Raw genomic sequence first — 25,680 nt, forward strand, 5'->3', positions numbered from 1 at the left:
TTATTTAAGGGGCTGGTATTGTATCATGATTTTTAATGACTTTTATTGACTTTTAAAATCTTGGTGTATTCAATTAAGACTTTTAAATACTCTTTAAAAGTAAAGAGGTATTGTATCAGGATTTTTAAAAAGTCTTTCAAAGTTTGAGGTATTGAATTACAACTTTTAAAGAGTTATTAAAAGTCAGTTGTTATTCAATATATCAATGACTTCGGTGGAAAAATAAAATTGATAGACTTTTAATGACTTTCTATGGAAAATTGCATATATTTTTTCAGAAAATTGTCAGGCCATTCTTGAAAAGATTTGACATGACTTTATCTTCCCTCAATTAACTAGTCGCTCCAACGTAGGGTTCAACCTCTTCCTTGACCACATAGATTTGTGAAAATATTCCAAATAAATAACATGCTACGAAAACTCCTGATGCCTTGACACAGAAACTGTTTGTGAAATGCTGATGGCTTATCGACAGCAGCTTCAAGTTCAGATAGATACAAGTACGAGATACCATGTATTTTTTGGTGTAATGTGGCCAAGGAAGAGGTTGGAGAATGATATGGCATTGCACGCAAAGTTTACCATTTTTTCATCAGAACTTTTATCAGTTACAGAATGAATGAGGACTGATATCAGCTACTTAGCTACATTATCACTTTATGTAACAATCACTTCTGGCTTAAATATAATCATCACAAACTAGTATTCTATTTCAGTTTATTTTTCTAGTCTTCGCAATCTTAGAATTTTTCATAGACAAGTGCACAATAATTTTACACGAATAGCTAATAATTTATACTTCTTGCTGTTGCTAATAATTAAATTGATATCTCCACACATTCACTTGAGTTCAAAATTGCCTAGTTTAACTCCACTAAAGCTTTTGTGATCACAAAAACAGGAACTCGACCAAACATGCAGGAACTAATAAAACGACCAAACATGCAGGAACTAATAAAACTACCCGTGACCACTGCGCGTCCAAGTCCAGAACACAAAAATTTGTGTTCACAATTAATAGTATCAAAAATGAATACAAAAATCTGATACAAGGTCACAATTAACATTATGTTTATAAATATGATTCAGTAAACAGTATTATAGTATATATAATACATCAATAATACCTTGTACTCGATTTTGTAGTCGCCAGATTTGTGAACATACACCCAACTTGGGTATAGCAGAAGATCGAGAGGGTATAACAAAAGGTCTAGACGGTTTCAGATAGGCTATTAATGATTTTAATAAAAGTCTATTAAAGTATTTCAAAGTCATGAATTTGTAAAAAAAAAAGTCTGTTAGAGTTTTTAAAAGTCATTGTCTCGGGAGTCATGAATTGTTTTTGAAATCTTAAGAAGTCAACGAGAGTCATTAAAAGTCTATAAAATCCATTAAAGTCATCCTCCCAAAATTTGTTATTAAAAGTCATGATACAATACCAGCCCCTAAAAGTTTTTTTTTTTGAAAATGAGAATGACAACGAATATGAATCGGCAATTCACCGTGATAATTTTTTCATTCAAGAAAGCTTATCATCTAACCGTCGGACATGCAAGATGACCGGGGAAATTTACATAATAAAACTTTAAGAGCATCTCCAGCAGCATCTTAGCCCATTCCTTAAATATAATATAAAATATTGGATCCTAGTGACTTAAGATAATAATAGCTATTCTCACCTCCAATAATATTCCTTATATTCATTCCTTATATACTATTTTATTATTAAAAATTACCATTATTGCAATAGGTGAAGAGAGTGAACATGTTTGTATTCAAAATTTATTATAAAATAAGATTTAGGAGAGGAGAGGTTATCTAAAGATAAGGCATGGCTAGTGGATCTTAGTGATTTAAGGAATCACTAAGATACTGTTGGAGTGAATTATTTTCCCATATTCCTCATATTTTGGTTTAAGACTCCACATAGGGAAGCTGCTGGAGTTGCTCTAATGTCCGAAAAAAAAACCGGTCTTCTTCCAAGAATCCTGAAAATAAAACAAAAAAACCAAGAAGAATATAAGTCGATATATATATAACAGATTATATCAAAATATTCTCAATCATGATAACTCATAATTGAGACAATTAAGCTCTCAATTAAGGCACAATTAATAAAATATTAACATCCTTAATTAAGACACAATTAAGGCACTCAATTAGGGCACAATTAACGCCCTCAATTAAGAGGCACAAATTAAGCCCTCAATTAAGAGGCACAATTAACGCCCTCAATTACGAGGCACAATAAACGCCTTCCTTTTTGAAACCGGATCCCCTACCGATCCCGGAACCGTCGTCGTCGCCGCTACCCTCGGCCACCACCCCTGCTATCTCTCCCACACACGACCGCTTCAATCAAAACTGAGTAAAATGTATAGCATGCCAACGATCCTATCATCCGATCTCGCTTTTATCCGGAATTACGAAACAAATATAATTTTCATGAAATTTATGAATCGGATAGAGATTCCAGCCAAACATATGATGATATGAGAGAGAAAGAGATCGCGATGTCACTGATTCATACACGCACAAGGTAACAAGGTTATGTAGTCTGTACACGTACATTAGGCTATTACCTTCAATTTATCATATTAGTGCTTTTGATAAGCCACAAAATACAAGTAGAGCATGTAAACAAACAAGAAGAAAAAGACAGAATCTTCCCTTGTTACGATCGACGCAGGCGCAGCCTCGAGTGCGTAAACCCCAACCGCCGTCTTGACCCAGTCGTTTCCCCTCCCTCTTACAACCCCGACCCCGACAATCCTGGCCGGCGTCATCGATCCTCTGACCACAACAACCTCTTTCCTTGTTTTGGTCGTGTTGGTGTTTGTGATTTGACTTCAAGAATCAAGATTCTTGAAGAAAAGTGCACGCCATGGCATTTTGAAAACGAGACATCCAAGCAATGTTGTAAAAAGCGGGAATAGGACTTAATCGGTGAAGTCACGGAACAGGAATTGATCGGAGATTAATTGAATTGATCGGAGATTAATTGGATTAATCAGTGATTAGTCGGAGATTTAATCAGTTCGGCGAGCTACGGAACAAAGATTAATCGGTGACTAATCATGATTAATCACCGACTTTTAGAACAGAGCATCTAAGATAATGAGAAGAGAATGAAGGAGGCTAGAGTAAGCAAAAGCGGCCAAGAAGAGAAGGAAGATGGTGGCGGAGAGTCGGGAATAATAGTAAATTCCTGTTAACTCAGTTAAGTTGTCTAAAATCACAATTTTTAGTCCTCAAATACATTTTGATTTTAGATAATTATCTATACGTGACTTAGGACCGTCAAGTCCTTTTAAATTTATAGTATAATTTAATATTTGTAATGGTCATAGGCATTTGTAAATTGTAATAAAAGTCATGTTCTTCTTAGAATTCTTAATCTGAGAATTCTTGAAACCTCCTAGTATTAATAAAAGTTCAGCAGTAGAACTGTAAAAAGTGTCGTGTTTGTGTATTATATTTCAAAATTAGTTTTGACATATACAACGATGCAAAAAACATGTATTTAGATTTAGATCCTAAAAATCTATTTAAAATTTAGAATTTTGCAGCAAAATCTTAGTGATTTCGTAATTCTATTTTAATGATGGTTCTCTTTTGAACGTAATCCTTATAATGAATTCCTGATTCACCAAGTATTTTCAATAGTTTTTTTGAATAAAATGATAAGAGTGAATATGAAATAGTTCTCCTCAACATGATCCTAAATTTTTTTTATCGAGAAGAAGAATGAAAGAAGAGTTATGATGGTATTTTTTTCCAAGTTTATGTTCAATTATCAAACATCCTTGTATATATGAGTTTCAAAATTTGAGATTTCTTTCAAACACATAAATTTATGTCCAATTATCAAACATCCTTGCATAGTGACAAAATTTGAGATTTTTTTCAAACACATAAATTTGAGATTTCGATTATTATTAACCAAACTCATTAATCACTAACCATAAATCAAACATCGTCGTCTATATGAGTGACAAAATGGGGTGGACGTTACTACCTTGTTGAGGCAAGAAGCAACAGAAATTAATGTTTGCGAATTATTACCTCCATCCTAAATTAGATGAGCTAGTTGATTTTGGGCACGTAACTTTAGGTGCATTGACCGTCTACTTCCGAATTTTTTTTATTTTTTCTTTTGTAAATGAAAATTTCATATTTTAATTTTTATTTGAAAAAGTAAAATTTTAAAAATAAGTCATGTAGCTATGCGGTCAATGAATCTTAAATTGTGTGCTCAAAGTCAATGACATCATCTAATTTAGGATGGAGGGAGTATACAAAACTTCGGTGACAATCATCAACAAATTTTGCGAGATGAAAACCGTTATACCAAAACTCGCAATAAGTCAAATATTTCCGACTGAACAAAAATTCAACATACAAAACTGCAGTTTACCTGGTTTTGGTCAATGCCACACCCACAAGTAATAGGTACAGGCAGGCTTAGAGATGCGTGTATACTAGAAACCAGTGTTCATCTTAATCTTAGACGCAATACCCAAAACCAGACATATAAATTAATTTTTAATCATAATTGTTGACTTCAATTTTCTAGCCCATATTGTCCTTATCCTATTGTGTTGGCAAGTGTAAACAAAGACAATAAAATTTAGCTGTTCTAGAAGTAGAAACCCCACTGAAATTGCCCAGTGAGATTACTTTCCACACATTGGCCTTTTCCACTATAGTATACTATGGTCTTGACCAAGTCAAGTCAATTTTAATGGTTCAACAATCAAAAATATCTAGTATAGATTATTGACACTACACATTTTACATACACCTGTCTACTATAGCATAAGTTAATCAGCTTGGCACCGAGTAACTCTGTGACGACGGAGGATAAACTTTGCTCTTGTTGCTACACTGTTTCATCGCGCTTGAATGTATTTATTTAGTTTTCTCTGAACACGAAATTAAATTAATCATGTCGATCTCTTCACTATGGTCTCCAGCAGGACGAAGCCAGCAAACAGTTGTAAGGGGGGCCAAAAAAAATTTCTTCGATGCAGTAAAATTTTGCATCAGCACTGTAATATATTCATTATAAAATAAATACAAAAATACTAGTAAAAAAATTATAATAGAGCTTTGCGTTCTTTTAAATCAGAAAATCAAATTTATAATTGTGTCAACAAAAATATTTAGCTATTTCTCTTTAAATATATTTAAGTATAAAATGATCAGGAAACTCATCATAATAACTCTAACTTATACAACAATCTTTAATTAGCAAGTAACACACGTTAAATAAAATTGTATTTTGACGATATCTCAAAAACTAAATATTATGTTTATTATACTTACTCCTTTTCAAAAAAAAAAATGTTTATTTATATTTACAAAAAAAATATTATGCTTATTTAGAAGATGACAAGTTATAATTTAAATAGGTAAAAATATTACCTGGATGATGAAATTTGAATTGAAGATGAGTAGATCAATATTAATATTAAATAATAAATTGATAATGCACGAGGACTAACTATTCTATGAAAATGAAGAAGTGAAGTGAGGGATAAGTTTCTTGGATAAGACCTCCACCAAAGATTCTTATTTTTAAAGAACCATATTGACATTTATATTTATCACATATCACATTTTACGATCTTTTTTTTAAATAGTATAATTGTATATATATCCATATTTTTGTTTATTTTTATTTTTAACTTTGGTCTAATACAATAAATTAGAAAAATCTAAGAATTAAAACTTTACTTTACAATGTTAAATATTTCTTAGAAGCAAAAAAATATTTTTTGAGGGGGGCCAAATTTTTATATTTATATAAATATATAGATAAAATATAATTTTTTTCAAAATTATATAATAAAAATTACAATACTATGAAAACCCTAGGGGGGCCATCTGGCCCTATGTAGCTTGGTCCCTGGTCTCCAGGCACGACAATGTTTTTTAACCATGCATGGACAAAATTAAAGGCTGGCTTACCATTCTGAGGCAGTAATAAAGAAAGAAGTATGTAAACGAATCTGAGAAGAGGGCTAGTCTAAGTCCAAGGCTCAAAAGAATCTACAGTTTGGCAAAAACTAATTGTGCAATATATCACATGTTTACATCTCACCCTACTTATTTCTTATTTCTGCAGGAATCAGTATTCAACTACTATCTTCACTTGTTTTTCAACCACTACTTGTTTTGTAGCTACACGTATTCCCAAATATATGGCCTTATAAGGCTTGTATTAAATATTAATACCAACAATCTTACAAGATTTCATATTTTTTTACTCTTGTTTTTTAATAGCAATGGAAGTTAGGCAGCAGTTGCTTATATATTTGATAGATGGGCTGCTTGGTGGGAATTGAGATTTGGGTAGTCCACTGGAAAGCACAAAAAGGCCCAGAAGGGGCCACAGGAGATACTGCAAGCTAGATATTCTGCAGACTTGCATTACAAAAGAAGCCAGAATAGAAAACATACAAGTCAGAATTGAAAGCTAACAGAATCTTGTTTTAACAGCCATACTACCAGCCTTAACAGACGCCCTCTAGAACAAACACATAGAAAAAGGTTTATGATCCTTGAAAGTTATACTAGGCCTATGTTACATTGACATGCAGCATGTCCTCCACTACTGTGAGCAGATTCTACGTCTTGCTCTTAATCTTGCACCGATACTGTCAGGCATTGGCTCACAGCGGTTTGGTGTTTTTCTTTTAGAAGCTTTAGTGTTCTTCTTGAAATCATCGGTATCACAGTCTTCCTTGATTATAATCACATCAGCACTGACTATCCCTGAGCCTGTTCTTTCAGCATCATCCTTTCCATCTACATTGTTTACGCCATGTTGGCCAGTGGCCTCAGGCTTAGGCATTAATGATCCTTGATCATTAGTTTCAGGTGTGGCATTGTTGCTGTTGTCATCCTTTCCATCTACATTGTTTTCTCCATGTTGGCTATTGTCCTCAGGCTTAGGCATTGATGGTCCTTGATCATTAGTTTCAGGTGTGGCATTGCTGCCTGTTAAATAAAAGAATAGCCCATGGGCCTGTAAGTCTTTAAAAGTCGTAGTATAAATATTACAGGATAGGGCAACTTAGCCTTAATCCTCTTTTCCTCAATATATTTACTTGGTATCAGAGCCCTAACATGTATTCCTGACGGCCAGAGTTTCAGTGGTGATTCGGGTGGCTGTTTTGGGTGGCCAGCGGTGTTGCTCTTATTTTCATAATTACATATTAATAAAAACCCCTATTACGTATACTTATTATTACCTTTTTATATATACTAAACCAAAGTTGTAGTTTAATAATTCTGGGGAAAGATGTTGGGCTGTGTACATGAATTATGAATAGGTTAATAGTTGTTGAGCAGTGATACAATTGTGAAAGATAATTGGAAGTAGTCTTTGACCTCTGGAATTTTGTTAAGTGTAATTAAGTGGTGATTAAGATGGGCACAACAATCACTACAGCGGAGTTGAAGGAGATTTTGGAGGGCATGGCCAAGATGTTTGCCTCTAAAGGAGAGGGAAACATCTTCACATGAGGTGATTTCAAGAACTGAAAGTATGCAATCACAGAGGTTGGAACTATTTCCTATAGAGCAAAAGCTTGAAGGTGTAAAGAATTATTTGAGTTGGTCTCGAAGGGTTAAGCTGATTTTAGAGGCCAAAGATTTGGAACACTACATTGAAGAATCTTGTCAAGAACCAACAGACAAAACTAGTGCTGCGTGGAAAGTGTGGAAGACCAGTAACTCTTTAGTAGTTGCTTGGATGACTGGTTCTCTTAGTCCGCCAATTGCTGGTATGGTTGAAGGTATACGAAGTGCTGCTGAGATATGGAATATATCAGCCAAACAATTTTCAGGAAGTGGGAATATGATGATTGTGATGGATATTCAGGATAAAATTGATGCAATGAAGCAGGGAGAAAAGAATATTGCAGAATATAGTACTGAGCTAAAGAGACTTTGGTCTGAACTAGACTATTATGACCCATTAACAATCACTCATAGTGAGAGTGCTACTATAGCTAATACGTGGGTTGAAAGGAGACGTGTAATTCATCTCATGAAAGGTTTGAATCCGGAGTTTGAAACTAGAAGAGCTATGATTTGTCATCAGTCCCCTCTTCCTCGTTTGGAGGATGTCATAGCGGCTTTAAGTCAGGAGGAGTCCAGGATGAAAGTTATGACCACAGGTGGAAACTCATCGGCTACGGTCCGCTCTGCAATGGTGGCACCCGTAATTGATGACAGAGAATGCTATAATTGCGGGAGAAAAGGACATATTAGTTGGAATTGCACTTTATCACGGAATAATGGAAGAAGTGAAAGTAATCGTGGTACCCGAGGGAACTTCAGAGGACGTGGTCGTGGACGGGGGCGTTCTGGTGGTCGAGCCAATTTAGCTGTTACAGAAAAGAATGATAATGGAGAATCAACAAAAATGTCTGAATTAGAAGAACTTCGAGCATATAAGCAAAAGATGGAAAGCTCCAAGAATCAAGGTTCAACTTATAACCATCTCGGTAATGTAGCAGGTTATGCTCATGCTGATTCAGGTACTTCATCACAAGCATTCGCCTCATTTAATCCATCTTCTCAGGACTGGATAATAGATTCAGGTGCATCTAAACATGTTACAAGATCATCTACTGATTTTGATACATATTTCAAGTGTCCACCATCACGTAAAGAGACCATACAAACAGCAGATGGGACTTTTCAACCTATTGAAGGGACTGGTTCTGTCAAATGCACACCATCCCTTGCACTTAAATCTGTTTTACATGTTCCCTCATTCTCAGTTAATTTACTTTCAGTGAGTTCCATTATTGATCAGTTAAACTGTCAAGTAATATTTGATCGAAATTCTTGTTCTTTCCAGGAGAGGGACACGAAGAGGACGCTTGGGACTGGCATCAGGCGTGATGGACTGTGGTATCTAACTAAGGAAAGTGGCGGTGTTGCTCTTACCAGTGTAGTTGATGAAGGAGTTGAAGCTAAAGTTATGTTAGAACATTGTCGTCTCGGTCACGTGTCTTTTGAAATTCTTAAAAAGTTGAAACCTGAATTATCGAATAAAATAGGTAGCAATAAAGTTATGTGTGATGCTTGTGAGTTTGGGAAGCATACACGAACGACTTATAGTCGTTCAGGATTGAGAAGTATAAAACCTTTTTATTTAATACATTCTGATGTTTGGGGACCTTGTCCAGTTACTTCAATTAGTGGTTTTAAGTGGTTTGTTACTTTTATTGATTGTTTTACTAGAATGACATGGGTGTATTTAATGAAGAACAAATCTGAAGTTTTTGCTTGCTTCCAAGATTTTTTGGCTTATGCACGTAAACAGTTCAAGGCTGAAGTTTGTGTTCTCAGGACGGACAATGGCACTGAATACATGAATAAGGAGTTTGCATCATACCTATCTACTCAAGGGATTATGCATCAAACTACATGTCCTGATACACCGGCACAAAATGGTGTATCTGAGCGGAAAAATCGTCATTTACTGGAAGTGGCCAGGTCACTCATGTTCACAACAAACGTTCCAAAATATTACTGGAGCGAGGCTGTATTGACCGCAGCTTATCTTATAAACAGGATGCCTTCTCAAGTTTTAGGCTTCAAATCTCCTTGTGAGTTGTTAATGGGCAAAAATATGTATGTGGTTCCCCCCAAGATATTCGGATGTGTTTGCTTTGTGCGAGATTATAGGCCATTAGTGAGCAAGCTTGACCCTCGAGCTCTAAAGTGTATATTTGTGGGTTATGCTAGTACCCAGAAAGGTTATCGTTGTTGGTGCCCATCTGAGAAGCGATTGTTTGTAAGTATGGATGTCAGCTTTAGAGAGCATGAACCATTTTATGGGGAGAAGACACAACCTCTTATGTGGCTAAAAGATTCTCCTGTTATAAGTAATACCAGTAGAAAGGAGGAGAATTCTGATGAAATTGTTCGTGATGGAATGATGCAAGGTTTAAATGAAGTTATTGTGGGAATAATACCATGTCCTATGAAAGAAGGAGATGTGCTAGAGGGAGGAAAAAAGAAGGCTGATGATACTAATTTTAAAGTGTACAGGAGAAGACAAAAGATAGCTGTACAGGAGGAGATAGGAACAAGAGATGTATTGCAGGACACGCCACATGTCGAAGGTGAGACGAGAGCAAATGAAATATCACAGTCCATACAACAACCTGTCCCAATTGTCACTGATAGTCCCTCTTCAACTGCATCCTCTCCTCGTACAAATGGTAATGAATCTCATTCTACTAATGATCTTCCTATTGCTGTTCGTAGAGAGACTAGAACTAATGCTGGAAAACCTCCAGTTAGATATGGTTTCGAGCATGATATATCTAACTATGTTTCATATGCATCCATTACACCTGCATATAAAACATTTATTTCATCATTACAATTGGTGTCTACACCAAGAAACTGGCAGGAAGCTAAGCAGGATCCAAAGTGGCTTGGAGCAATGCACGAAGAGCTTAGTGCATTAGAAAAGAATAAAACATGGGAGCTTGTTCCTCGTCCAAAAGACAAGAAGGTAGTCGGATGCAAGTGGGTTTTTTCTGTGAAACAAACACCCGAAGGTAAAGTAGAAAGGTATAAGGCAAGGTTGGTGGCGAAAGGTTATAGTCAAACGCATGGAATAGATTATGACGAAACATTTGCACCGGTGGCTAAGATGAGCTCTGTGAGATTGTTAATTTCATGTGCTGCAAATTTTGGGTGGCCCTTGTACCAACTAGATGTTAAGAATGCTTTTCTACATGGGGATTTGCAAGAAGAAGTCTATTTGGAGATTCCGCCTGGCTTTAGTACTGTAAAATCAGATGGAATGGTGTGCAGGTTGAAGAAAACTTTATATGGGCTTAAACAATCACCGAGGGAATGGTTCGATAAATTTCGGCATGTTGTCATTAGAATGGGATATAAGCAGTGTAATGGTGATCACACTATCTTTTACAGGCATTTACAGGATCGAGTCACTATTTTAGCCGTCTATGTTGATGATATTATTATCACCGGGGATGATACTGAAGAAATAGCTCTATTAAAAGAACGACTCAGCAAGGAATTTGAGATAAAAGATTTAGGTCTCTTGAAGTATTTCCTTGGTATTGAGGTTGCTCGATCTGATAAAGGGATAGTACTTTCTCAAAGGAAGTACGTACTTGACTTGCTTACTGAAGCAGGAATGTTGGGTTGTCGAGTAGCACCGACGCCAATTGAGCAGAATCATAAGTTGTGTAGTGAGTCTGGAAAACCTGTAGATAAAAGGCGTTACCAGAGACTGGTTGGACGGCTTATATACCTGTGTCATACACGTCCAGATATCACATATGCTGTTAGCATTGTTAGTAGATACATGCATGACCCCAGAACAGAGCATTGGGAAGCAACTTTAAGAATATTGAGGTACCTGAAAGGAAGTCCAGGGAAAGGTTTATGGTTTAAGGCTCATGGTAGTACTGGAGTAGAGGGCTATTGTGATGCTGATTGGGCGAGCAGTTTAGATGATAGGAGATCTACCTCTGGTTATTGTGTATTTGTTGGAGGCAACCTCGTGTCTTGGCGGAGTAAAAAACAAGCTGTGGTTGCTCGCTCTACTGCGGAGGCCGAGTATAGAGCAATGGCTCTAAGTTTATGTGAGATGATATGGATTAAGAGATTGCTGGTTGAACTACATCTGTTCAAAAGAGCACCAATGAAGCTTTGGTGTGACAGCAAGGCAGCGATCAATATTGCCAACAATCCAGTCCAACATGATAGGACCAAACACATAGAGATTGATCGATTCTTTATAAAAGAACATATTGATATGAAGAGTCTCGAGCTGAGTTACATAAAGTCAGGTGAACAACTAGCTGATTTTCTGACAAAAGGATTAGGATCTAAAGAGTGGAATAATATATGTAACAAGATGGGAATGATTGATATATATCGCCCATCTTGAGGAGGAGTGTTAAATAAAAGAATAGCCCATGGGCCTGTAAGTCTTTAAAAGTCGTAGTATAAATATTACAGGATAGGGCAACTTAGCCTTAATCCTCTTTTCCTCAATATATTTACTCTGCCATCAAGTCCCTCATCTTTGTGATCCTCATCAGTCTTATCCTTTTCACACTTCACTTCTACAGATTCTTTGAGGCCATCATTGGAATCAACCGATTCCATCAGCATGGATGATGCTTCCGGTTTCAAAAAGGCCAGTGATCTTTTTGCAGAAAGGGGAACTTTGGTACCCTCCTCTAAATTGGTTGTTTGGCCTTCTGTCTGAAGAAGATAATGTGCAACTGACTTGAAGCCCATTTTTGAGATCTAAAAAGAAAGAGAACGCATTTAGAGTTTTAAAAGAAAAAGTGCAAGCACATAAATTATAATGCAGCAACTACCTTCCTGTACAAAAACCCAGTGGGAGGCAACCCTTTTGCATTCCTGCATAAACTGCAGTTGCAAATTCCACGACAAACGGGACAAACCCATTCTGGATTCTCCAATGCCTCAAGTACGTTCTCTCCGTATCTAAAACCCAATCACAATAAATCAGAAGATATGTACTGTACATGATATTGTAAGGTCTGGAACCTTCACGCATATTCAATATTGATAATATCATTGTTGAACAATTTATCCTTTACCAAACCACACTTTCCAGACATTTAACAACCAGATACGGACAGAGTTTTCACTAGAAAAGTTTCCATTGTCGAAAATAAATATATTGAAGTTCTTAACACCAAGATAACAATCATTAAAGCAGTCACAATAAAATGTGTAAAGCTTTAACTGTCTTATCTAAATACATACAATGCAAAGACAAAACTTTTATGTTTCGATAGTAAAGTATAATAATGCACGTGGCCTTCGAATTTTATTAATGTGTAAATCAAATTCTTCCTTGTTCCTCTGCTCTACATTAAAGTAAAGCTGGACTGTAACATAGCCGGCTCAAAATGAGGCTGCACAATAAACAATCTACTCTGCTAAATATCCCATCTTTCCTAGACCAAACAATTCAAACTACTTGGCCCTCAATGTTTTTTTCCTTTTTTTTTTTATCATGACGACATTTTAAATAGATTCAGAGAAGGGGGAAGAGAGGGGGGGGGGGGGGGGGGGGGGAGGCAAACCAATATGATATGTGGCAACTCATAATTAAAAGTATTTGGTCCTCAGTATAAATCAGGATTTGAACTAAGACGAAAATTTTTCGAAGTTATATCTTCAAAAGTCTGATCATATTTCAAGGCTTTACGTCATGAGAAACAATAAAGAACATTGTACCAGATATGTCGGGTCAATCAGAATACAGTGGCTGATCCAAATCTCTCAAATGTGGTTATATTAATCGTTGTTTTTTTTTTTTTTGCCAGTTATTAATCGTTGTTTGTTAAGTTCAAACCGTAACAAAGTAACTCAGTACTACTTCAGGCAACAATTTGAAAATTATCTTAGGTTCCAAGAGTATTGACAATAAGAGAGAATCCAGGAGCTCAACGAGAGAAAATACCTCATGTATAAACAATCTCCACAAAACTGTCCTTGAACTCTACAGCACTGGCTACATTCAGTGCGGTACCCAAGAGTTTTCTGCCTGCAGAACAATGTGGACACATTCGTTATGTCATTATAACAACATATGGACTTGCCAAATGAAAGATGATGTGCAGTAAACCAACTTGCCACCAAACAAATTTAGAAAAAAAGACGCTAATATATGCCAGTTCTGCGCATTACAATGTAGCCTTACTAACCTGCATTGGTGACAACTCCTTCCCTCAATTGGATCATAAACCCTTTTTCCATCCTTGCCATAGCCATCCACGCAACGGGTCCAACTCATGTTTGTGCAACCTAACAGTTTTTTCTGTTCTTCTGTGTATGCCTCTGGTGCAAGGCCCTCTCCCAGTAGCTCCTCCTCTGTCTCAAATGAACCTTTCTTCGATAAAGCAAATTCAGAGTAGCTGCCTGGGGTCACATTACGTAACCTGAAATCCCACCATTACACCAAACAAGAAAAAGGATGATTTAAGGTTGCAAAGCATCTCTAGTAGAAAGCAAGTTACAGAAGCCCATCTTGATGACTACTACCACTAAACTATAACTAAAAAAATCATACAAACAGCAAACTTCAGATTTTCTTTGATAGTAGACACAACTTTAGAAATTAGGGGGGAAAACGATAATTCAGTTATTTCATATATTCATAGGTGTTTGATCAGATGGAAACTAATTCAGCGTGCAAAGTAACTAATTGGTGATCGGTGACTTGTAGTATCATATCACTAATTTGCACTACTATGAATTGCAGTTTAATGGTGAATTGAAGTATCTTGATATTATGAAAACATAAAGTTTGTGTTACGGAGAAATCAAAAGGCACAAAAAGAATGTACTCCCCCCTCCCATTTTACATATCCCTTTTGGAAAATTAAATACTCAACTAACATTTTCTTAAGATGCCTAAAATTTTTAAAAGAGACATGTAACTTACAACATTAATCAAGCATTCATACAAGTAACATAAAAAAAAACCCGTAAAACCTCAATCCACATTGATAACAAAACCCCAATCAAAAGTTAAAATCTTGTAGGTAAAAACCCAATCAAAACCTCAAGAATATTCAAATAATCCCATACAACTTTATAAAAATTAGGAGAATTCAAATGGTCAAAACTCAAAAGAATGAGTACCTAGAAGAGCGACGGACAGGACCCACACTGCGCATTGGGGATACACGGCGAGGGGTTTTTTGAGCAAATAATGAAGCATTCCTGGCGGGCTTGCTAGCAGTTTTGAGCTTAAGAGAGAGATCAAGAATTCCAAGCTGTTTCATTCTTTCTAAATTCTCTTTAATTCTTGCTTCCCTGCATTTTTCGTACTCGCTCATCTTCTGATTCTTCTGATGATCTAGGTTTTGATCTGCTGCTGGTGTTTCTTTGCTGACGTTTCTCATTGTTACCATTGTCTGGGAGAGATTGATACAACACAGTGACGCCTAATTGCATATATTGGTTTGCGCCATTACAATGGAGTGTTAACGGTCAAATTTTTAAATTTTGATTTCAAGTAGTCATGACTCATGCACTTAAAAGTTGTTTTTTGGGCCATGGGCCATTGCTTATGGGCTTTTGATACCCCTGCTAATTTCATCTTCCCTTTTCTTTTTCTTTTTTACTAAATTATTAAAACATCTTTGACATTCTTTTAGTTGACTCCTAAAATATAATATAAAATATTAAATTCTTGACAAATATTGAGAAGCGTAAAATCTAACAATACTCTTTATACTCTATCTACATTATACTTTATTTTTGTTCAAGCTTCAAACCGGAAGTGGAGAAAATAAATATTTTATTATAAAAAAATAAGTTAAAGAGACATGACTCTTAAAATAAAATGAAAATAAAGAAAAGAAAAAAAAGGCTCTTAATGTTTTTACTGATTATTTTAATTTTCAGTTCTTCTGTCTTTCCATTTCTATAACCCTTAGTTTAGAACACATGCCTCCCCCATCCCAATTTTATGAAATAATACTACATTTCCTATCCCATTTTCTAGTAAATTCTTATCATAAAAATATTGCATTCACTCATTCCGTGTTCCCTTCTACCTCCTGTCATTTCCTTTTGATTTTCACTCATTTCAGTCGATTCCATCCATTCACCCCAACCAAACCAACACAAAAAATTGCAGATAGATTTAAGTCCGAATATAAATAGCATGGACAAATCACGTCCTTGTACCAAAAAATATCATGTTTTAACATCAGTCATGCTACTACTGGCCTTCACTACAGCCCCGGCCCCCGTAGGACAAAGCAAACAAGAAAAGCTTAAAATCCTTGAAAGTTATACCAGAAATGTTTCATCTAAAGGTGAATAGTCCTCCCACTATGGCGAACAGAGTCGACGTCTTGCCCTTAACCTTGCACCGATACTGTCAGGCATCGGTTCAGAGCTATTTGCCGTCTTTCTCTTAGAAGCTGTGGTGTTCTTGGCAACACTGCTCTCACAGTGTTTGTTCTCCAAGTTCTGAACACTTTCTTCCTTGTTTGTAGCCGCATTAGCACTTATTTTGGCAGCTCTTAATCTTGCACCAATACTGTCAGGCATTGGTTCAGAGCGTACTGGCGTTTTTCTCTTAGACGCAGTAACATTCTTCTTGGCAATGATGCTATGGCAATGTTCGATCTCCTTGTTTTTTTCTATGTCAGCACTCATTTTCACAGAGTCTTCTCTAGTTTCAGTGTCAACATGTCCATCAATATTGGTTTCATCATGCTGGCAATTGTCTTTAGGCCTAGGCGTTGATGATCCTTGATCAATAGTATCACCCTTGTGATTCTCATTCATCTTATCAGCACCGTCTTCCTTGTTTTTTTCTACATCAGCACTCATTTCCACAGTGCCTTCTCTAGTTTCAGTGTCGACATGTCCATCCATATTGGTTTCATCATGCTGGCAATTGTCTTTAGGCTTAGGCGTTGATGATCCTTGATCAATAGCATCACCCTTGTGATTCTCATTCATCTTATCAGCACCGTCTTCCTTGTTTTTTTCTACATTAGCACTCATTTTCACAGTGCCTTCTCTAGTTTCAGTGTCAACATGTCCATCCATATTGGTTTCATCATGTTGGCAATTGTCTTTAGGTTTAGGCATTAATGATCCTTGATCGTTAGTATCACCTTTGTGATTCTCATTAATCATATCCTTTTCAAACTCCTTTTCCGCTGATTCTTTGAGGTTATCCTTAGAAACAACTGATTCCATGTTAATGGAAGTTGCTTCTGTACTTGAAAAGGCCAGTGATCTCTTTGCAGAACCTGGAACTTTAGTACCCTCCTTTTCTGAATCGGTTGCCGTGTGAAGAAGATAATGTGCAACTGATTTGAAGCCCAGTCTTGTGACCTAATATAGAGAAACTGAGTTTAGAGTTTCGAAATAAAATAAAATGTGAGCACATAAATTATTAGTATAAGTTACCTTCTTGTACATCATACCAGTGGGAGCCCACCCCTTTGCGTTTCTACATAAACTGCAGTTGCAAATTCCACGACAAACGGGGCAAATCCAGTCTGGGTTCTGCAATGCTTCAAATACGTTCTCTCCGTATCTAGAAATGGGTTACATTACATTAAAGACAGAAGACACTGGTAGTATTGGCGTCAACAATTCACCTTATGAACTTATCAATTAAAACAAACTTTTCAAATATGTAACAATTAATTGCTAATTTCTAATAAAATCTACAAATGAGCCAGGAGACGTTTACACACAGCGTTTACACAATAGAAGTCCCCAATATTAATTAAATATATACATTCATATATAAAGTACCTAATACGCAAAGATATATATATATATATATATATATATATATATAATATTAAATTTTGGCAGGAAATATACTGCTAAAGACATTATTATTCATTGTGATGATTGTTTATAATATTCAGAAAAAGAAAACAGGTAACTCCACAAGATGCATGACAGCTTTTAATTCAAACTAATTGGTCCTCTAATAAGATCATTATCTTAATTAGTTAACTAATTAAAGCAAGTATACAAGTTTATATTTTTCCCAAGTCTGATCATATATAAAGTCTATACGACATGACAGTAACAATAAAAGCATAGTTTATCAAATATGCCAAGTCAATCACAAATACAGTACTGATGTAAGCTCTTCTTCAACTCAGGTTATATTCATTTTAGTTTTAGAGAATCAAGAAGTAGCAACTACCAGAATACTACTTCAGGCAATATTCTGAAAATGATTTTAGGTTTTCAAGAGTATTGACAAGGACTAGATGGGAATCCAGAAGCTTAACGGGAGAATATGAGTATCCATTAAAAGATTTGTGCAAAACATGTATTAATACATTATAAACATGTATATGAGAACCCCAAAAATTGTATGAGAACCCTGATAACTATATAGCACAAGAAAACAAATATGTCTGCGTAGCAACTTAAAAAAACTGTAAAATTTGTGGCAGGGATGTTAATTTTGTCAGCGAGCAGTTACATACCTCATATATAAACAATCTCCACAAAATTGGCCTTGAACCTTGCAACATTGGCTACATCGTGTGCGGTAACCAAGTGTTTTCTGCCTGTAGAACAAAGAGGACATTAACATATCAGTAGGTACCGATAAAGATGATGATAAGGAAAATACTTATATAGAGGTCAAATAAAAGACAACCCGCTGTATACCAACTACTAAATTAAAAACCCTCGGACAAATTGCCAGTAAATTAGGTGGGTATGCTTGACAGATAACATTTAACTTAAAGAAAGAGGGTTTAAAGTTATGCATTCGACTTCTCAGGCATCACAAATTCTAGAATTATAAAAGCAAAGTGAGACTTAAAGCAGTTCCACGCATAACAGTACCCCTAACTAACCTGCATTGATGACAAGTCTTTCCATGAATCTGATCATAAATCCGCTTTCCATCCTTGCCATAGCCATCCACAAAGAGAGTCCAACTAGTGTTTGAGCAACCTAACAGCTTCAGCTGATCTTCTGTGTAAATCTCTGGTCTAGGGCCCTTTCTTAGTAGCCCCTCGTCAGTTTCAAATGAGTCTTTCTTCGACAGTGGAAGTTCTGAGTAGCTAATTGGCGTCACACTACCCAACCTGAAATCCCAACAGAAATGAAAAACGGAAGATTCAAGGGTCTAAAGCATCTTCCAACACATCAAACTGAAAAAAACATTTTGGGTAAACCACTACCAACTGATCATAAAACAATCCAAAACCACCCATTTGTTTACTAAACAAAAAACACAGCTATAGAAAGAAGAAAAAATATATATTACTGTTGGGCACACACAGACACACAAAGGGTCATGTTCGAATACAAAGCATTTTAGTCTACAAACTCTACAAAGCTGCTACAGATCATCAGTCACAAACTCACACCGGTACACTGCATATCAAAATCATCCATCTGGCCATCTCAGTAATAAAAATCAGCGGATTGTACTTTGGTAGGCTCAATTGGCTTGTATGAACACACACACACACACACACACACACACACACTAAAAGAGATTAGAAAGGATTCCACAAAACACACAGTAGCCATACCAAACCCAAATCTACCATATAAAAGAATCCACATTTAGCATCAATCAACTACTCATATATTAAAAAAAAAAACCTAAAACCCTAATTTACCTCAAAACCCCCCAACAAAAAGAAGACAAAAACCCGGTCAACGCATGCAACAATGAAAGAAATCACTTAAATCAAAATGGGTCAAACTCAAAATCGTACCTTGAAGAGCGCCGAACAGGACCCACATGGCGGCTGACAGGAGACTCACGCTGAGGGGTCTTCTGACCCGACCCATTGTTGCATCTCCTCTTGGGCTTGGCAGAAGCTTTGAGTTTGAGAGAGAGATCGAGAATTCCCAGCTTTTTCATCCTCTCCAAGTTCTCTTTGATTCTCTCTTCTCTGCATCTTTCATACTCACTCATCTTCCTCTCATTGCTCTGCTGAAGAACGTTCTGTTCAGGTGCTGCTGCTGGGGATTCTGTGCTCGCATTGTTTATTGTCACCATTGTTTGTTTCTACTTGGTTCAAGAAGATACAGATGGTGAGATGCGATGCCCTACTGGTGTTTATCTTGCAGAGTTTTTGGGGTCCTAGGACTTCTACTTCTCCAACGGTCGACTGTGCATTAGATATGTGAATCTGTGTTGGACTTGGTTTTCGTGCGATGGGTAATGGGTTATTGGATATGGGCTTTTTCCAGAACTAAGATTCAAGCGGGCTGGCCTTGATTACGTTATTTACCTTATCCTCTGCTTCTATTATTTTCCAGTTGTGGTGGGTCTTCATCAAGGTTCGGTATTAAGCCCTTTGCTTTTTATAATTGTTTTGGATGTGATTACCCGTGACATTCAAGCTCCGGTGCCTTGGTGTATGCTTTTTGCTGATGATATTGTGTTAATCGCCGAGTCTCGAAGTGAGGTTAATGTGAAATTGGAACAGTGGCGTATATCGTTGGAGGGTTATGGATTGCGTCTGAGCCGTTCTAAAATCGAGTATCTCTGGGCCAATTTCAGTGAGGAGATTCATGAGGCGGATGTTGCTGTATGTATTGCGGAGGCTCGTGTACCACAAACTAATACCTTTAAATACTTGGGTTCTATTATTCAGAGTAATGGTGATATTACACATCGTATTTCTACAGGATGGCTTCGTTGGCGGGCTGCTACAGGGGTGTTGTGTGATAAGAATGTACCTTTGAAGTTGAAGGGTAAATTCTATCGTGTAGCAATCAGACCATCATTATTATATGGTTCCGAGTGCTAGCCATTGAGAAAGGCTCAGGAACGTAGGCTAGAGACAGCGGAAATGCGTATGTTGCGTTGGACCTGTGGTAACACCATGACAGATCATATACCGAATGATACTTTTCGACGTCTTTTAGGTGTTGAGTCTATCTCTAAGAAGATAAGGGAGGGACGTTTACGTTGGTATGGACATGTTCGGCGTAAATGTAACTCAGCACCGGTTAGGAGAGTAGAACACATATCAGTTCGGGGTAAGAGAAAGAGGGGTCGGCCTCGGCGGACATGGGCTGATCAATTAAGTTTGGACATGGGAGCCTTAAATCTCACAGGTGATATGACAGTAGATAAGAATGATTGGAGACGGCGTATTAGAGTAGTTGAGACTAGGTCTCGTGGCTTACAGAGATTATGAAGGTTATGGTGTATGTTTTAAGGGAGGGTTCAGCTCAGTCATTACCAGATGCATTAGCGCCAATCAAAAATGTTTGGGTAAGTCCCATGTGAAGAAGGCCATGGGCTAAGGTATTATATTCTTATTATAGCACACACTATTTTATTTGTTGTGCACTAAGCCGGGGGTCTTCACGGAAACAGCCTCTCTACTTTAAGGGTAGGGGCAAGGCTGCGTACATCTTACCCTCCTCAGACCCTGCTCTAAGCGGGATGTACTGAGTATGTTTGGTTTGGTTTGGTTTGGTTTTCTGCTTCTATTATATGAAAGCCCAATTAGGAGTAAAATATGATATAAAAAAATGTCCGTAAAATACAAGAATGTTCCTATATTTGTTGAAATAACAAAAATGGCATTAAGGGGTGTATTCGATTCAGATTTTAATGGATTGTTTTTAATCTATGGTTATTAATGGATGGTGTGATTTTGATTTTGTACGGATTCTTGATAAAATGTCACATAGTTGATGGATTCTTTTGGATTTAAGCACAATGTTTCAAAATCTCATGAATTTGGCGGGGTTTCGAAAAACTTTAAAATACACTGAGAATTCCGCCAAAATCCAGTATTTTATGAATTCCAAAAAAATCCATCAGCATTTGAATAACATCAGTTTTTAATGGATTTAAACAATCCCAATTTAATGACATCGGATTTTAAGGGATAATTTAAAATCCTGATTGAATACAACCGGATTTTGTAGCATAATTTAATATTCCAATTGAATACCCCAAGATTTTAATAGATTTTAAACAATCCCAAATGAATACCCTCAGATTTCATGAATTAAAAAATCTATTAAAATCTCAATCGAATACACCCCCTTTAATATAAAATCGTCGTGTGAAAGATGGACACAGACATACGCGAAGGCCAATTGATTCATAAGAGAAATGGCAAGCTAGAACATCAGAATTTGTAGCTTCCATGCTGCAATTTGGATTCAGAAGAAGAAAGAGGCAAGGAATTTATTTTTAGCGTCAAAGAGATTGCTTGTAGATTTCCAGGTGTGTGATTAATTGTGTATATATATATATATATATATATATATATATATATATATATATATATATATATATATATATGTATTTGGTTATTTAACATTTTTTGTAGATCGTATGTTATTTGCAATCCAACGCTATTTATGTTTGATGATATGATTAAACAATCTTGTGATGAACTTTCATGGGGATACGTTGAATGGTTGTGTAATGTTTTAGAAGTCAGAGACTAAATTATAACATCATTAATAGTTTCCCAATATTATAATGTATTATAATTTTCAGTGTTCGAGGGAGTATAGTGGCACCTTACACTAAAACTGTTGAGCTGGAGTCTGATTCACAACATTATATAAAAATTATTTTCATATCTGTCATGCTTATTTTTGCAGATAAATGTCATGAAGGGCTAAAATAGGATGACAAACAGTTAGGAGATAATGATATGCTTGCGTTTTACAAGTCAAGTTCAGTTTTTTTATTGACGAGAAATGTTAATAAAAAAAACCTGTAAACATTTTAGGTAACAAACCCCTATTTCACAAAATTAGATCTGGACCGTCAATTATTAAAATCCAATATATATATGCAGCAATGTAATGCCTTACTCTAAAATCCTGGTAACTGATTTAAGTAAAATTATTTCAATATCCGTCATGCATGTATACCTATACAAAAACTTTGAAGAATTGAGGTGGGAAGACTATCGATTCAAGAATGCAGGTGTGTGCTTAACTTTGTAATGTATTTATCATTTTTCTTTGGAACAAATAACAAACCTCTATTTTATTTTTGTAGGTGGTAGAGTTGATTATGATTGAGTATAATTAAATCATGTTGAGAACTGATCCATCTAAAATTTTAAGGGTCTTCATATTATATTGTGAGAATATTACGGTGACGAAGAGTCGAACTTGAGATCTCCGCCGCCAAACCTGGGCTTTGATACTGTACTGAGAACTAGTCTTTTTAAAATCTTAAGATATTGGAGGAAGGTACTAAATGAATCTTATGTTATATTTTAACAAATTATTTCAAGTGTCATGTATCTGGAATTGGTAGCTCATTTCAGAATGCCTTTTGTGTCACCCAGTATATTTACTTCTCGACCTACATGCTTTACCTTCTCAACCCGTAGCACACATTTCCTTTGTAAATCCTTTTTAGATGATTCATATGAGAAGGCTTATACTTCAATAACTCGGTATCGAAGTGAATTATTTAAAACGGATTTACAAGAGAAATTTGTACTACAGGTTGGGAAGGTAAAGCATGTAGGTCGAGAAGTATGTATATTAGGTGACATAAAAGGCATTATGAAATGAGCTATCAATTCCAGATACATGACTCCTGAAATAATTTGTCGAAATATAGCATAAGGTTCATTTGGTAGTTTCCTCCAACACCTTAAGATTTTAAAAAGAATAGTTCTCAATACAGTACTAGAGCTCAGGTTTGACGGAGGTCTCAAGTTCGATTCCCCGCCACTCTAATATTTTCACAATATGATATGAACACCCTTAAAATTTTAGATGGCTGGTTCCTAACATAATTTAATTGTGCTAAATCATGGTCAACTCTACCACCTACAAAAATGAAATAGGGGTATGTTATTTGTTTCAAAGAAAAATGATAAATATTACAAAGTTAAGCACACACATGCATTATTGAATTGATAGTCTTCCCACCTTAATTCTTTAAAGTTTTTGTTTAGGTATACATGCATGGCAGATATTAACATAATTTTACTTAAATCAGTTAACAGGGTTTTAGAGTAAGATATTATATTACTGCATATATATTGAGTTTTAATAATTGACGGTCCAGATCTTACACCGTGAAATATAGGTTTGTTACCTGAAATATAAAAAGAGGCTTATCAACACATAGGTTTGTTACTGAAATATAAAAGGAGGCTTATCAATACATTAGTTAAGGCTTCTACATTTGGACCCAGTTATATTAACTTTATTATATAAATAACAAGTCTATGCCTTTCATAGGTTTTTACCTAATTTTATAATTAAACACAGACACATCTAAGGATAGGGCATGGGTCGCTTGCGGGTCGGAGAATCTTATCTTCGCTTTCCATCCTAAATTTCAGATCGCTCTCCGAATGAGGATTATTTTCCTCCCACTCCCTCGTCCGGACGGAAAATGGGAATTTTCACGAAATTCGAGGAGTTCAACTTAAAAAAAATTCTAATATAACTATTCAAAAATATAATTTTTAAATAAATTTATACAAATAAGTCAAAATATATAATATTTTTCTACTTTTATATAATATATCTTAATCACCAATTCAAACTAATACTTACCTCTAATAAGAATTAAATATAAAACTACATTTATAATAATTAATATGCATTATAATATGAGATAATTTAATCAATAAAATGATAAAATTATTTAAATTTATAAATATATATACAAATGTAATATATATATATATATTGTTAAAATCTTCTACAAATATTAATATATAAATATAATATTTATTTGTATTATATATGAGAATTATGGAATTTCGGGAAGAAGAGACAATAATCCTCGAATTAGCAGCCCCGATCCACGAATATTTTTTTAAAAAATCCTCGATTTCCATCTTCTACTTGAAATTTTTCCAATTTCTTGATCCAGATAAAACCGCGATGGATGGGAAGGAGAGCAGAGAATTTCCATCACTAGACACGCCTGGTCAAAGACGAGGTTACAGAAAGAGGATTAAGAATATGACCATGTTTGATTTTCTCGAAAATTGCGGGCAATTGCGTGATTTTTATCGAAAATAAGGATCTATTTTCAGATATGTTTTTTTACATTCACTTAGAGCAAGTCCAAGAGTGCCCTAAAATCATGTCCTAAATCAAAATTTAAGGCATTTGAAGTAAAATGGTGCTCCAACAATGTCCTAGTGGGGCCTCAAAACACTAGGATATCTAACAAATACCTTATTTTTGAGGCACAATCATGCATGCCCTAAACTATTTCTATCAATAAAATATAAGCTTACTCACATTCCAACACACCTCTCTTCTCTTTCTTTTTCACTTCCCTCCAACAATAATTCAAATATACTATTATTTAAATAATAAGGCACAATAATAAGGCATATTGTTGGAGTTGTTGTATTAAAATAATGTCCTAAATCACTAGTACATTATTTTTTATTATATATATAGGGCACTTGCTAGGACATTGTTGGACTTGCTCGTAGCTTTAGTATAACATATTTAATAAGTTTTCAGTATTCTTACAAAAATAGTTAATTATTTTCAGGAAAATATATACATTTTCTGTCAAGCAACTTCATTCAGAGAGATATCATGAGCCAAGACCAATATGTAGAATACTTAAAGGTGGGAGTCAAACAGATGATACTATACCAGAGACACATGGCTCAACGGGACTTCAAATATACAATCCTGAATTCTGAATTAAAATAATTAAAATCAAACCCATTCCAATTCTTTTTGATTTGGCATCCAATGGAGTACACTAGTCCATTTGTTAAAGTTCCTAAGGTAGATAATTGTCTTAGCAGCAGTAGATAAACAAACAAGAAAGAGTATATTCAAGAAGGACATTAAAAATATTACATGCATGCCAAGTCTGGTTGAATAAACGAAACACATAATTAACACAACGTTCAAATGACAAGGTTAGTTAAACCACATTCACAATATTAGTCATGCAGCTGCCTAGAAGAACACTCTTGTGTCGCTAACCTACCTCTTGAATTTCTGCATTACCCATCTAACTTGTCCTAAAAGATTTGTTTCGCACCAAATGCAACTCATCTGCTATGAATACAAGCTCACAAGTTTTCTCCAACAACAAATCTTTTTTATCTTTTGCGCTTTAAGTTGTCTATATATGTTATATTGTGCTGA

At 35.6% G+C, this 25,680-nt stretch overlaps 2 protein-coding genes across 3 annotated transcripts; both read right to left on the minus strand.

Moving 5' to 3' along the window:
• Positions 1-11,896: 11,896 nt before the first annotated feature.
• LOC108195436 (uncharacterized) lies at positions 11,897-15,058 on the minus strand. The gene is made up of 5 exons (XM_017362401.2): positions 14,707-15,058; positions 13,767-14,000; positions 13,523-13,606; positions 12,405-12,534; positions 11,897-12,330 (listed from the first exon to the last, which is right to left on the minus strand). The coding sequence occupies exons 1-5, from the start codon at positions 14,976-14,978 to the stop codon at positions 12,031-12,033; spliced, it is 1,020 nt and encodes a 339-aa protein (XP_017217890.1). The 5' UTR covers positions 14,979-15,058; the 3' UTR covers positions 11,897-12,030.
• Positions 15,059-15,728: 670 nt separating this feature from the next.
• Positions 15,729-19,721, minus strand: LOC108193665 (uncharacterized). 2 transcript variants are annotated; one of them, XM_017360419.2, is made up of 5 exons: positions 19,305-19,721; positions 18,429-18,662; positions 18,051-18,134; positions 17,002-17,131; positions 15,729-16,926 (listed from the first exon to the last, which is right to left on the minus strand). In XM_017360419.2, exons 1-5 carry the CDS (start codon positions 19,589-19,591, stop codon positions 15,907-15,909), a joined length of 1,755 nt encoding a protein of 584 aa, XP_017215908.1. In that variant the 5' UTR covers positions 19,592-19,721; the 3' UTR covers positions 15,729-15,906. The 2 variants fall into 2 exon arrangements, with proteins under 2 accessions (XP_017215908.1, XP_063937572.1); XM_064081502.1 differs by lacking the exon at positions 19,305-19,721 and adding an exon at positions 18,946-19,081.
• Between the last annotated feature and the right edge of the window lie 5,959 nt (positions 19,722-25,680).

This window comes from Daucus carota, chromosome 7 (assembly GCF_001625215.2).
Source record: "Daucus carota subsp. sativus chromosome 7, DH1 v3.0, whole genome shotgun sequence".
NCBI lineage: Eukaryota > Viridiplantae > Streptophyta > Magnoliopsida > Apiales > Apiaceae > Daucus > Daucus carota.

What these genes read in the sequence shown, in the direction of transcription:
- LOC108195436 (XM_017362401.2), bottom strand. Translation starts at nt 14,978, where the DNA reads ATGGTAACAATGAGAAACGTCAGCAAAGAAACACCAGCAGCAGATCAA. An exon ending in GGAGATTGTTTATACATGAG is followed by an intron (nt 12,535 to 13,522) that starts GTATTTTCTCTC and finishes ATTGGGTTTTAG; the next exon opens with ATACGGAGAGAACGTACTTG. An exon ending in CTGGGTTTTTGTACAGGAAG is followed by an intron (nt 12,331 to 12,404) that starts GTAGTTGCTGCA and finishes CTTTCTTTTTAG; the next exon opens with ATCTCAAAAATGGGCTTCAA.
- LOC108193665 (XM_017360419.2), bottom strand. Translation starts at nt 19,591, where the DNA reads ATGGTGACAATAAACAATGCGAGCACAGAATCCCCAGCAGCAGCACCT. An exon ending in CCTGTTCGGCGCTCTTCAAG is followed by an intron (nt 18,663 to 19,304) that starts GTACGATTTTGA and finishes TTGGGATTTCAG; the next exon opens with GTTGGGTAGTGTGACGCCAA. An exon ending in CTGGTATGATGTACAAGAAG is followed by an intron (nt 16,927 to 17,001) that starts GTAACTTATACT and finishes TCTCTATATTAG; the next exon opens with GTCACAAGACTGGGCTTCAA.